Source organism: Stegodyphus dumicola, chromosome 10 (assembly GCF_044657685.1).
Source record: "Stegodyphus dumicola isolate Sdum_Otavi_A_Nest chromosome 10, ASM4465768v1".
Lineage (NCBI taxonomy): Eukaryota > Metazoa > Arthropoda > Arachnida > Araneae > Eresidae > Stegodyphus > Stegodyphus dumicola.
The window spans coordinates 166,827,198-166,841,458 of NC_140777.1; the positions used below are offsets into that span (position 1 = coordinate 166,827,198).

The following is a 14,261-nucleotide window of genomic DNA, read 5'->3' on the forward strand; positions in this document are numbered from 1 at the left end:
GGGTTCAGTGCAAATTGCATTTTATTTTATAGAAGAAATTTTGTTTCACAAACTTTTTGCATACACAAAGCTTTCGGTCGAAGGCTTCTTAGTATTTTTCGGTTTCGGCACGAAAATCGCCTACAGGTCGGCAGATAGTGTGGCTGGATACGAGGTTTTTATTTATGAACCTCGCGCTGTAACATCTTTCTCTATTGATTGCTATTTCCCTACTGCCAGTTGCCGCATTCATTCGAAACCATTTTGTATTTATCAAAATCTGACAAGAATATTCTGCGTGTCGTGATTTGGAAAGCCATCTTTCAATACGAAATAATCCGTAGATACACCTAGAAGATTAAAGGTGCCATTTAGTTGTTGAGTTATCGATGAAATGGTTTCATTTCATGGTTCTTGGACTATAGTTTAAGCCTAATTTTCTATCACGAATGAGGCCCACCAGCGGCCGAGCGGTGGAGTCGCCGAACGCTGGTAGTCGGTCCGAGGTTCGAATCCCAGGAACGGGCTGGGCGTTTTCGTGGTTTTCCCCATGTGTAACGTGTATACAAGCCAGTTTCCCTTAGAAAGTGCTCCACAAAGGCACAGGCAGATAGCCCTTGAGGCTTTGTCATAATCACACACAATCATGAATGATGCCTTTTCTTTGTCAAAATTTTATTGCAAATTTTTCATCTCTGGCAATTTCTAAATAGATAGATTCGATGCACTTTTAAAAAGTTTAAAAAGTATACCAGTATTTCAGTGGTAAATTAAAATTTAGAGCTATCTAAATTTATGTGCAGTCATAATTCACTTGCATTTAGAAGTATCTAAATTTATGTGATGTCAATTTATGATTTAAATGGATGTGTGTGCCAAGTTTGGTGCTTTTATGCATGTACTGTCACTGTGGTTTATTATGGTCTCGGTAATAAAATTGTACCTATTTTTGTTTATTATAGGAATGCGAAGCGCCCAAGAAGAGGATGTGAGCAAACAAGCCCTGTGGATGTGGAGGCTGAGAGGTAAGATACCAATTTTTTCTCTTGGCTTCTTTTTTTTTGTTATTGTTGCTTCTTTGTCTTTGAGTATGGTAGTAAAGTCATGCTGCGATAATGATGTTAATGTCACACTGCGACTTTTGTATAACTTCACAAAGTGACATAAATTTAATTGCTTTAAAGCAGCGGTTCTCAACCTTTTGACTAACACATACCATCTAAACAAAAATTTAAAAACCTTAGTACAACCAGTATAATTATTGTACATTTTATAATACTTATTCAGTTTCTCAATATAAATAGAAAAAATAAATGTTTTGCCATTTGCACAAGCTATTGGCTATCTGTATTAAATAGGCACACATAAAAAATATTAATTAAGAATTGGTTACCATTTTAATTATCAAAATTTAAGTTATATACTTAAATTTAGTGTAAAATTTGGGCCTGTTTAAGAGAGATCAATTTCTTTGTCTGGCCTTAATTCACTTAGCTTTAAGTGTGATCCACTTTTAATTTTATTCTGTATTTATTTTTCAAATAAAACATGGAAGAAAATCCTTGTTCACACAAATAGGTTGTGCGAAAAGGCAATAAAAATTTAGCTTTATTTGAAATGCCTTTAAATTCTTTTTTTCGGTGTAGCCAAAAGTTATTTATGAAATCTTCAGTGGAAGTGCAATCACAGGAATTTTCTAACAATTGTTCTTTTTTTCTTCATAGAATTTTTGAACTTTGTTTCTTTGCCTACCACCTATTTTTTATCTTGTGTACCACCTGTTGAGAATTGCTGCTTTAAAGATCTGTGTGGGTGTCGCACAGTGTTACATTAGTTTAATCAGTATAATGTCGCAATAGCAGTATTTCAGACATCTCCTCCAGTAAAACTGATAACAGCAGAAAAGCGTTTTATTGATCCAGTAAGAAGTTACTCTTCCAGTTATTAAAATCTTACTGGAATCTTTGGAATTTTTTAATTATTGAATATAGTCATCACAATCATATCAGATTTCCTCAGTGATTATTGTTATATCTCATTGTATTGAAATTATATAACAGATGCGTTTATGATTCATTTACATTTTTATGTAAAACTTTGCTCTCATAAATTGCTATAAAACTATATGCTCATAGTTTTTGTGTATCACTTTTGTGTACTTGCGTGTATTGCTATAAAACATATGCTAATAGTTTTTGTGCAAATAAAACTTACATTTCTTCATTCAAATATTTAGTATAGCCAATAACTACAGTGAGCATAGTTATGTGAATGAAATTAAGCATATAAAACAATTTGTTTTCCAATAAATGTAAGAAAGTTTTAAATAAAATTTTCATATAATCAAATTTTCTAGTGTATAAGACGCACTTTTTTTCTTTGAAAATAAGTCGGGAAAAAAAGGAGGTGCATCTTGTATGTCGATACTCAGTTTTTGATTGCATTAATTTCTGGAAATTTCCTCTTTTTTTGGAGTTATGTGATTTTTTTCTTGTTTCCTTGCGATGTGTGGGAATATTACAGTTATGGAGAGCTTAGTAAATGTGCATCTGGCATGAAAACTGCAATTTTTGCGAACGACTTTTAAGTGTGGGAAATTTCAACTGTTTGGTGTTTCTTAAGTTTGTTGGCAAATTATGGTTCAAAAACAATGTTGAAATTGCTGTAACAAAGCATGCAAGCTGGATGCAGGCTTCAAATTTTGAGGTTACACCATCAAGAAGAAGGGGAAGGCCTAACATTTGGAAAGTTTGTGAATGGGTCAAAGCATCTTGGGATGCTGTGAAAACAGAGGCAGAGGTTAAATCATGTATGAAGTGTGGCATTATTAATACACTGGATGGTACAGAGGACAATCTGTTGTATGAGGACTCGAATGCTGATTTAGGAGAGGTTTCAAGTGACTTTTCATTTAGCTATGGTGATGAGTGTTTAGGTTTTGATGAAGAAAATTAAAAGCTCTTCCCCAGATGAATTGTGGGTATAAATTGTGGTGTATTTATATTTAAAATACTGTAAATTCATTATAATGAAATGTGTATAAAAAAAGGGGGATGTGCCTTATGCGCCTGCAAATACGGTAATAAAGATATAAAAATATCCATTCACTTAAGAGAAACTTAAATTCATTTCCTGCAAAAATTTTAAAAGATCCTTTTAATATATTTAATGCAGCCTTTTCTTAATTAATAAGAAGTTAATATTGTTAATAACATATTTTATTTATATCGGCAATTCTGTCAATGTATACATGTTTTTCGAATGGCCTTTCATCGAATTTTACAAAATATGACTCGTATTCATAATATAAGTTTACAATGTCTCCTTCAGCCTCATGAAATTAAACAAAATATGCATTATTATTATAAAAAATTATAATGCTATTATATGCATTGAGATGAGCAGTGACTGGCAAGAGTTTTAAAGCTATTTATTAAATTTTAAATTACTTTAAAATTGAAAGAAAGCTCCAAATTTTTAAATAGGTACTAAACATTTTGATGATTGTTTGAATTACTATTTTGAAGCTTTATTATTTATCATTTATACTTTTATTATTTTTGAAACTCGGACGCTTCCAAACATATGAATTTATAATACTTACAATTCAGTAAAAACAAATACAAACTTAAAATTTTAGATTCTAAGCTTTCAAGACAACTTCTGTACACAAAAGTACTCGTTGTTATACACTCATGTCCATAAATTAAGGATAATGCAAAATCAGGCAAAGGAAAAGTTAGAAGCAAAACAAATTTGACTTATTTGTAAAGCTTATTTATTAAACAAAAGGTAAAGAGCAAAAACAGATGCTATATGTTTGATATTATTAAAAAAATTAGCGATTTTTTTTCTCCCTGGAGCAAATTACCAAAAAAAAAAAAAAAAAAAAAAAAAACTTATTTACAAAAAACCAATATTACATGGTTGGTTTGATTGTTAATACATTGTATGTCTCCCAGACGATGCAATACAGTCCGTACAACGCCTAGGCATCTGAGTATCAAATTATCGATCTGATCTTGGGGGATATTACATCACTCAAAAAGCAATGTACTCCGAAGTTCCGGTAGACATGTAGAAGGAGGTTGACGGGCTGCAACTCGTCGGCCAAGCATGTCCCACACGTGTTCTACTGGTTCAAGTCTGGTGAGAATGCTGGCCAGTCTGTACGGGTGATATCCTCCGATTGAAGGCATTCGCTTACGATATTTGCACGGTGAGGACTGGCGTTGTCATCCATAAACAAATTGTGTGCCCATGGCACCCCGAAACAAATGTACATGTTGTTCCAGAATGACGTCCCGATAGATATGGCTTGTCATGATTCCAATTTGAACATGAAGGTCAGTTCTGGAACCCAGAATAATTCCACCCCAAACGAGCACTCCTACACCACCGTAACGGTGTCGTTCAATGATGCTTTCTTGGTGGTAACGAATACCTGGAGCTCTCCATATGAAAGTCCGGCGAGAATCAGACTGCAAGCTAAACCTGGACTCGTCGGAAAACATCACACAAGCCCACTGTTGCGGTGTCCACAGTGCATGCTCTCTACTCCAGGCTAACCGCAGGCGACAGTGAGTTGCAGTAAGTGGAACGCATCTGACAGGTCTACGAACATATAAACCAATCTGCCCTAAGCGTCTGTACACGGTCTGCCTTGAAATTGTCGTACCAGTGGCTGAAGAGAGCTGACGAGGCAGGTCTCAGGCTGTGCTCCACCTGTTTGTTTTGGCAGTAACTGCCAAATACCGGTCCTTATTCGGCGCTGTAACTCTGGGGCGACCTGTGCTGTAACGTCTACTCACATTACCATCATCTGGGAATCGTTGCCAAAGCCTGGAGATGACACTCTGGGCAATTCCAAGTTTGTCTGATACTTCCAGTTGGGTACGCCCACATTCCAGACGGCCGATAATTCTACCACGTAAAAAATCATCCAAATGCGTCCTTTGTCGGTTATTGCACTGAAATGCTTATAAAGCCCCTGCGAACTATTTGGTTATTGCACTGAAATGCTTATAAAGTGCCTGCGAACAATTTTACTTCTTTGCCTGTATTCGTTATATATCACTTTCTTACATTCTCGTCATTGTGAAGTACCATCGGTGTCATCTGGTTACTTCCTAAAATTTGCATATGATTCTTGAAGATGTGTGTTGTGATGTTACAGGTGATATTTTAGTATATTTTAGAGTTCGATTTCCGCGTGACTCCGAATTATCCTTTATTTATGGACATGAGTGTAGTAGCAACTTTGTTGCGGCATATTTTGGGTGCCCCCATGCTGCACAGACACTATACATTTACCACCCACCAACCTTTTTGAGATTAACTGTTATAGTAGCACCTTTCTTTTCAATTGTTGCAGGGAGATGAGTTTGCACTATCTCTAAAAAAATACATTAAATGGAAAATTTACTTGTGAATTTTTAATTATAATTACTGCATATTTAAACAGAAAGTCAATTAATTAAAAACCATAACATTTTTGCGATGCAACTATCACACGGAGGAAGAGTTCAAGGTTTTTCAAGTTCTCTTTCCCTACGATCAGCTTCTTGAAAGAACTTTTCGGCTTGCAGCATATTTTGGGTGCCCCCATGATGCACAGACACTATGCATTTACAACCCCCGAACCTTTTTCGAGATTCGAACCCGAGTGCTTTGGTACGGCAGTCGGCCTGATCGAGCGGTAAAATATAATGTAAAAGAACAAAGCTTTACTTAATTCAGCTCAATTACTGACAAATGGATAGATAACAAACTAAGTAACAATACATCATAAAAATTAAATAGCAGAACAAATGAGGATTAAACATCATTTTAAAAACAAAAAAAAAGTTAGACATTTTAAATAACATTTTAAACATTTGCGATCAGATAAAACTGCTATTTTATGTTGTCTTCTAATTCATTTAAAGTCTTCTTGACATAACAGGTTCATGCACTAAATATATTACTCTTCCTTCATGCATTGGGATATCTTTCCAGATGCTAATATCTACCTGCTTTATTTCTTCTGGGATGGTCACATATGCATTTAGTAGCACTATGCACTATTCATGGAAGTCTGGTCTTATTTTATTCGATTTTTTGAATAATTAAGATTTGACTCAGGCTGAGAGCTACGGGTGCTGGGTGTGACTTAATTTGGCAGATTTCATATTATACGTAATGTAAGTTATCAAGATATTTTGTAAATGATGATGTACATAAAAATATATTTATAAATGTTGACTTATGTAAAATAACCTATGATAACTTCAGGGATTTAAATGCCCCCCTTTTTTTTTCACTTACCCAACTGTACTCTTCGGCTAGCGTGTCCGACATCACTTCAAAATATTTGTTACGATTACTATTAATATGTTTACGTTAGTCTCCTTTAACATTAATATGTTTCAATTCATTGACCTAAATAAATAAATATATAAATAAAAATTGACTTTAATCTATAAATGCATAACCAACAAGATTTCTTATTCTATCATTTAAGAAAATTATTTCAACTTCACAGAACACTCAAGAAATCTAACTTTCCTCAAAATAAAATGCAAATGTAATGGAAACTTATTTATAAAATCATAACGTTTTCATTGCTTTGAGTTCCATATTTGTATTTTAGTACATTTTATGCAGTTAGTTTTTATATAAAGAAAATAAGATAATACTGAAATAGAAAATTTCATTTAAGCAAAAACGTAACAGAAATTACTTTATAAAATGAAAATGTGTGCAAAAAGTAAACAAAATAAAAATAAAAATAAAAAAAAAACTATTAGGATTAATGTAAAATATTATTTTACAATACCACAGGAGCTATGTTGTTGAGAAACATTCTCTCTAAAAATTGAAGTTCTAATTCAGTTTTTAATTGGAATATATTTAATTCTGAATTTTTCGGTTGATTGCACAGTTAGGAGTTTTCAGCAACTCCACCTTTTCTTGCAATATTTGTAATCTACTTGATAAAGAATTTAAATTTTTTAAGATTAGATGTTGAAGTTCTGCGGAAGAGAAAAGGTCAGGGTATTACATATTTAATTCAGAAGTCAAACAACAAAAATCAGCGTTATATTTACAAAATTTTCACAGTAAACAGTCACTGTGAAAATTTTGTAAATATAACGCTGATTTTTGTTGTTTGACTTCTGAATTAGTATTTATTCGGCGTGTTATTGTGTCTTTATTACATAATTATTCTAAAAACCTGAAAACAGAACACTTTTAAAAAATTGACTATTGGCAAATTCAGAAAGTTACTGTTAAAAAATTTCCAGCTGCGGTAAGATAGATTTCCCACAAAGCAGGTTTAGGATTTGCTAGATTTGGCGAGAAATCACCCATTTGGCAACATCTTTCAGCGAAATTGGCAATATGCCGTAGACGGATGGAGAACCATTTAGAACGAGTTCTTACTGGTTTGACTTAGAATGTTCTCGAATGCATGCTAAAAGCTATATAAACCCTGCCTGTATGCGGAGTAGCAGTAGTATCTCGAGTCTATCGAGTTGATTTTCAGTCTAGTATTGAGTTGATTGGGGAGTGCGTAGAGAGAGTCTCTTAATGTATCGCGAGTTAGTGCATCATCGAGTCTTATCTTGGAGTGTGTTGAGCTCCAAGAACGATTGAACTGAGTCAGAAGCTGTATTCTAGTGCTTATTGTGGAGTGCATCGCGAGTTGTAGCGTCGAGAATCTCGACAGTACGTCGAGTTCTGAGAAGACTGAACCTAGTCGGGAGCTGTACTCTAGCACTTTGCTGTGAAGCTGTCTTCACTGTTACAGCCTAAAGGCTCTGTTGCTGATTGTTTCAATGTGCTTGTCGCAGTTTTTGGACGATTGTAAACATGTTTTTGGAGATGTCCTGAATAATACTGGCAAATACATTGTGTGTTTATTAAGTGTCATCGTTAATCACTCCAAATTGCATGAACCTGTACAGGAATGCAACAGTACGAAACCTTTATTGGGTCTTTCTGATGAGCCTGCTTTTGGAGTATTAGTCCTCAGATTTGCAGTGAGGACTAGCTAAAACAGATGCAGAAAATTCTGGTTGAAAATATTTTCCTTGTGTGCACTCTGGTAGCAATGGCAAGCACAGCTCTGCTAGCTTTTTTACTATAGTACTTTTTTACTGTTTTTTACTTGTTTACTTTTTTTACTCATCTGAAGAATCGGAGAATTTAAATCGCTGGTGTTTTTTTTTTTTTGTTGTTGTTGTTGTTGTTGTTGTTGTTTCCGCACCAAATTCTGCACTTTTCGATGTCTGAAAACTTCATAGCCAACTTTAACTTTTCTATGCCTTTTTCACTGAAAATTTTAAATTTCCGTTATCACTCATAAACAATAATTTAACATAAAGCAAAAAGAATGAATTAAATAATCATTTAATGTTAGATTAAACATCTAAATGTTCTAGCAGCATTTATTTGCTCATGTATAATTATCGAAATATTTGATGTAAAATTAAATTAACAGTCATGGCTACATTATTTTATAAAATTCTGCAAATTTCAGATATTTTGCAACAATTTATTCAATAAATAAATCAAATAGAATTTTTATGGTTTCGAATTGTAGGATTATACTATTTCATTATTTTTCCACTGCAAAATTAAGGTGACCGAATAGATTTTGAGAGCATCAAATTTGTATAAAAAAAAATGCAGTTAAATGTTAAAGCAAATATATATTATATCCTGATATGATTGTTAATTTTTGAATTTTTTAATACATGCATTCCTATTTTTAAACAACTAGTCTGGTAATTAAAATAATGTTAAGATTCAAAAACCAAACTACCAACTCGTACTAATAATTTATGGATAAAAGTACTAAAAATGGAGATGTTACTATATTTTAAAAATATTTTGGTACTGATGTCATTCATAACAGCATTTTCCATGTTCTATTCAGCTTTCTAAATTATACAGTGAGAAAAATGAGCAACAAGAACACATAATTATAGAAAATATCATACTTGTCGATGCAAAAATTTAGAGAACCCGGTGAAATTGCCAAAGTTCTCAATAATCTGGGGCTTGATGTGATGCAATCATTTTGTTCAGTTTGATTCATTTTTTCATATTACATATGTCATTTATCCATATCAGCCCAAAACCAAGAATTTGGCACCGTTTGTACACCTTCATCAAAATTTTTTTAAATAACACGAAAATGATTATTTTCGTGTTATTTAAAAAAACATTAGCAAGCCTTGTGAAAACATAATCGAATATATTTAGTTATCAATTAAATAAATTACATCATCAATTAAATAAATTACACAGACATCAGAAGTATGCAACCTGATAATGTAATGAAAGTATGTAGCATTTATGAAAAATTGTGGCTCGAATTGAAAGAACAGGAAATTTCTACAAATATTCTCATATTTAGAGTTGATTTTGGACTGACATCACTTTCATGAATTATTAGTTTTTTCTTCTTGATTGGTATGATGTCTCTTTCATCACTTGAGTATTCGTGATACAATTCTGCTTCAATAGATGATAAATTAGGGGAGATCTCACATCGACTAGACTTCATGATGAAATCCATAATTAACAATTGCCTGTTGTTTTTTTGTCCCGCTAAATCTTTTTAAACATCCGTATATAGATTTAAACACTTACTAAGCTCCCCTTGGAATCGGAGATTTCATTCGACATTTGTGTCATATTGTAAAAAATGATTACCTAATTTTCTTCCCAATTCAAGTCCTACACTGATGACTTTAGCTGTGAATGCAGCTGGTTCAGATTGGTCTTCATCATGTTTATTTGTTTCATGAATCATGTTAACTAACTCATCCTCATGTGCCGCGTTAGCACATGCGCACAGGCGTTTTACGCGAGCGCGTAAGAACTTGACTACTGCGCATATGCGTGTGAGCAAGCGCAGAATACGTTTTCGCCTGCGCGTTTAATGTATAACGGACGGTGTAGGCTAAAATTATCTAATTATCTATTTCAGTTAATGTTAATGATTGCGTTGTTCCTTAATCTTCGAATAGGATCCCGCTTATTATTTTTTGCAGACTGTAAGAGCAATTTTATAAAAGTAAACTTGAACTTTCGATTATGTCAAATAGAATTTCCGATGCTGGAACTTCCAAAGGATCTACAAAACGAAAGTATGTTTCAATGTCCAACAAACAAAAACTGAAATTGCTGAAAAAAATGGATAAAGACATGAAGAGTGTGACAGAGAGGTTAGTGAAAACGAAAAAATTTCCATTGACCAGTTAGTCGGTATTCTCGGCACAGCAATTAACGGGACTTGAACAGCAGAACTCTTTAACTGAAAAGAAATTATGTCTGTTTATAGAATTAAAGAGAAAGTATTAGTATCACATAAAATGAAGCAACTTAAACAACTTACATTGAAAGAAATGTTTAATAAAGTAAACAAATAAATATTAAGCTTTTTTTTTTGTAAATTTTGATACCCTTTAGATCATAATTGTTCTTTATTTCATAAATTACGGTTTCATATTTTTAATTTTAGAATTTCTGCATGCCATCTTACGAGATTTAAACTGATGACCTATAATCCGGAAAAATCGATAATCCGGAATCGCCGAAGTCCCGACGAGTCCGGATTAACGACTTTTGACTGTATTTTTTTTTTTTTTCAGAACAACGTAGACACGTCAGCATTGAAGATCTGATCAGAAATGTAGGAGATCGTGGCAATTGATTTCAGCAAATTTTGCTGGATATTGTTGTTACATTCGAATCAGCAGATGCACTTTCTCCTTTCAATCTTAGATTATGTAAAGAATGCCTTTGTTTAAATATTATTAAATCTCTCAAACCAACCATGACTTGTGGAAAAAGATACCTTTTTTTCATCTGACAAAGTCGATAGTGACCGATTCTTAAGTGCTTTATAAATTTTTAAAGCCTTGTTTCTAATAGCATCAGTATCAATTGGAATCCATTTTAAATTTTCGTCTTCTACCCATATCTAATTCTTTTTCTAGTAGAGTCTTCATTTTTTTTTTAATTGTCCTTATTGTGGCTTCATTCATGGAGTAAAATTTAGCAACATTTGTTACTCCTTCTCTATTACATAGATGATCTAATATTTTAATTTTTGCTTCTAATTTCATTTTTGATTTTTTTTTTAAAAATCGTTTTGGCATTATAATACTTTAAAAAATTTACATAAATTATAAAAAATGCCACAAAAACTATAAATGTTGAAAACTTGCTAGTAAACATTCAGATATGTAGATAAAAATGATGTAATCCTTGCTGCTAAAATACTGATACTGCATTAGTTCGCGTGAACCATATAATTTAAAATTTTACTGTTATGAAATACATATACATACTATTGAGATTCTCCTAACACGGGGAATCCCCATCCTTGTTGTTGCCACCAGTGTTACCAAAGAAATGAGATTAAAAAATGACTTCAAATGTATGTATTTGCATTTATGCAGCAAATACTATTTTACTAAGTTTTTGAAATCTGTTAATTTTTAAACTGTGTAAAACTGAAATCATGTAAAACAGGTAAGTACTGTATAAATCGAGGGATAGGTGTATTTCCACGAGATGTTAATACATCAGAACTTTAAATGTCTGTACATATATACTTGAAGATGAAATCCTGCAAAGTTGACAAATGTTTTTAGGAAAATGAAAATTAAAATGGAAATACAAATTTAAATTTCAATAAATTTGACTTTCTTATCGTCAAGACTGCACTTGCATTGTTTTAGAGTGGAATTCATACAGAAAAGCTTCTAATTTCAAAATTGTCGTGTAGTTTTTGTAGTAAAATATATTCCTGTTTCTAACTTTTCCAGGTCTAATAAAGAATACTGCTTTAACATATGGTTAAATAAAATGAAAAGGCATGATCTTTTGTAGTATTTGTAATAATTTGTCTGTCATGTTACCACAAGTTTTTGTTGGTGTTAATTGTTTTTTATTTTCATTTTTTACTCAGAATTGCAGAATTCCAGGTCTTTAAATTTCTAAAAGATAAGCAACAAAGCATAGTATTTAAGAAAAATTTTTATTCTTTGCACTTCAAATGCCGCATATGTCAACTAAGTTTAAAGTTGTATATTTTAATACAGAATTAAAAAGAATTAACACCAACGTGCTGCTAATTTGTGTGTGTCCAGTGAATTAGAGGAAAGACCATTCTTAATGCCCATCAACCATGATTTACCAACAATGCGAGAAACAGGCCATCTTTGGAAATCAGAATTTATTTTAGCAACATAAACGTTATTTATACTAGATTTGCATTTGCTGTCATGTAAGTTTTTGATGGGCTTCTGAAACAAAAGAAAATATTTGTTGGTGGTATGATGAAATAAAATATTTGATACTAATACTCTCCGACTGTCATCTAAAATCACACAATCGTTTCCTTTGTTGAAACAATTTATTGTGAATAGGTTTTCTTTTCCTTTTTTATTTGGACATCTGCAGCTTCATTTAGAGTATGCCCTTCCTCGATGAACTAATGTTCAGTTGTAGTGGGTTCCTGGGCATAGCCTTATCCCAGTGTAGTAAGTTAATACTTTTACGAATGTTAAAGAAATAATGTTGCTGAAGTTCGTAAAAATAAAAATTCAAAGAGCAGTTATGGCAGTGAAATGAAATGAAATGAAAGCAATTGTGACATTATAATCAGTAGTAATGGCAGAGTTTGCAGCAAATATAAGATGATGAGTTTTGAAGTTAAAACCTAGAGCTAGTTGGAGTGTGAGCAGCAGAGGCAATCGGGGGCGGAGAGAGAAGAAAAAGCCCTTTTCTTCTTTTTTCTTCCCCCTCTCCTCGAGTATTCAAGGCTGAATGGTTCAGTAGTCAGGTGGTAGGCGGGAGCTTGTTGAACTTCTGTTGGCTGGCAGAGGAGTAATCCTATTGGGTGAAGTGTGATTTACAGTGTGCTACGGGGATGGCCTAGGCTGTTTTCAATCCATACTCCTTTAGAAGGGTACAAAGACACACATCATTTCCAGGTTCCTGGGTTGTACCTTATCCTGTGTATAGCACGTGAAATACACTGGTGTGCAAAAATTAAGGACGAAGTCGAAAAATTAGCATATCAGCTGAACGAAGAGGCAGAGCGGACAGAAAGACCAATCCCGAGATTAAGTAAGGTGATCTACGGTAGCACTTGCGCAGATATGCAGGTAGACATAATGGGGGAGTGTCTGAGTTGTATAAAGCATGTTCTCGGTGAAAGATCAGTATTTCTGGCAAAGAGATTGCACACCGTATAGCAGTTAAAATCACACTGAGTTGCTGCCTCGGCGAGAAATGGCGAATAATCAATCTGTTAGATGACATCTGGATGCTTTTACCCGAGGTCATTGGGAAGTTGGAGGAAGGCCGCCGTGTGACAAGTGTGGCTGCAGAGATCGGAATTGCTCACAGCATCGTTTCACGACTTTGGAGACAATTTAAAACTACAGGAACAGCTATCCGGGGGTTTAGTAGTGGTCGTTCACGAGGAACCACACCTGCAGATGACCGGTATATTGCCTTACAGGCCAGAAGAAACAGGCGGCAGACAGCGGGAGAAATCGCTAGACACACGACGCAGGCGACTGGACGACAGATATCGCGTTTTACCGTGGCCAGAAGACTGCAGGGTGGTGGTCTGTTTGCACGACGCCCTGTACGGTGTGTACCTCTAATGCCTGCCCATCGGAGAAGGCGTTCTCTGTGGTGCCGGGAACACCGGAATTGGAGAGACAATGAATGGGGACGAGTACTCTTTACAGATGAGAGCAGATTCAGTCTGAGTAGCGATTCTCATCGCATACTCATCTGGAGAGAGCGGGGAAGCCGCAATAATCGATCGAACATCATTGAAAGGGACAGGTATGGAGGTGGCGGTGTTAACTTCCGAAGGTTTAGCAAGACGGATGTTGTCTGTTTTTGGTTATGAAAAGTATAAATTGTTAGTGTAACTAACTGTGCGTTCTGTGTCTGGGTGTGAGATGTTAATGTAAAACTGAGTAGCGTAGTGATCAGCTAGTGACTCAGCTTTCTCAGTTTCTGTGTATGTGATCCCAGAGGGGCCATTAAGGGGCAGAATATTTGTGTAGCATCTATTATATCTAGAAGCAGCTTTCCATATACATGATCATCAGTAGAGAGTGATTCTAAATATCTAGACCATTTGTTTTGTGCGTGTACTGACTTCCTGATTCAGCCGATTTAAAATTCTCTTAACTTCTGGGCATCTGGTCCTCTGCCATATTTTTCTAGCTCTCTTTCTGTTAGCTAAAAGTTCT

The 14,261-nt window shown here is 34.1% G+C and overlaps 1 protein-coding gene and 1 long non-coding RNA gene across 6 annotated transcripts in view; one reads left to right on the forward strand and one right to left on the reverse strand.

The window, feature by feature from the left end:
• Positions 1-14,261, reverse strand: part of LOC146995195 (uncharacterized) — a 567,507-nt gene that overhangs the window by 82,272 nt on the left and 470,974 nt on the right. Inside the window, exon 1 of one of the 4 annotated variants that reach the window (XR_015043633.1) lies at positions 8,967-9,156. The exons of 2 other annotated variants lie outside the window; for them this stretch is intronic. This is a non-coding gene — a long non-coding RNA (uncharacterized LOC146995195). Of the gene's footprint in view, positions 1-8,966; positions 9,260-14,261 lie in introns of those variants that run through there. One more of the 4 variants, XR_015043634.1, reaches the window with a different exon arrangement.
• The window catches only part of LOC146995196 (uncharacterized), a 118,972-nt gene that overhangs the window by 78,666 nt on the left and 26,045 nt on the right, over positions 1-14,261 (forward strand). Inside the window, exon 3 of one of the 2 annotated variants that reach the window (XM_085825837.1) lies at positions 942-1,004. In XM_085825837.1, coding sequence (XP_085681963.1) covers positions 942-1,004 — 63 coding nt within the window. Of the gene's footprint in view, positions 1-800; positions 1,005-14,261 lie in introns of those variants that run through there. The other variant, XM_085825836.1, reaches the window with a different exon arrangement.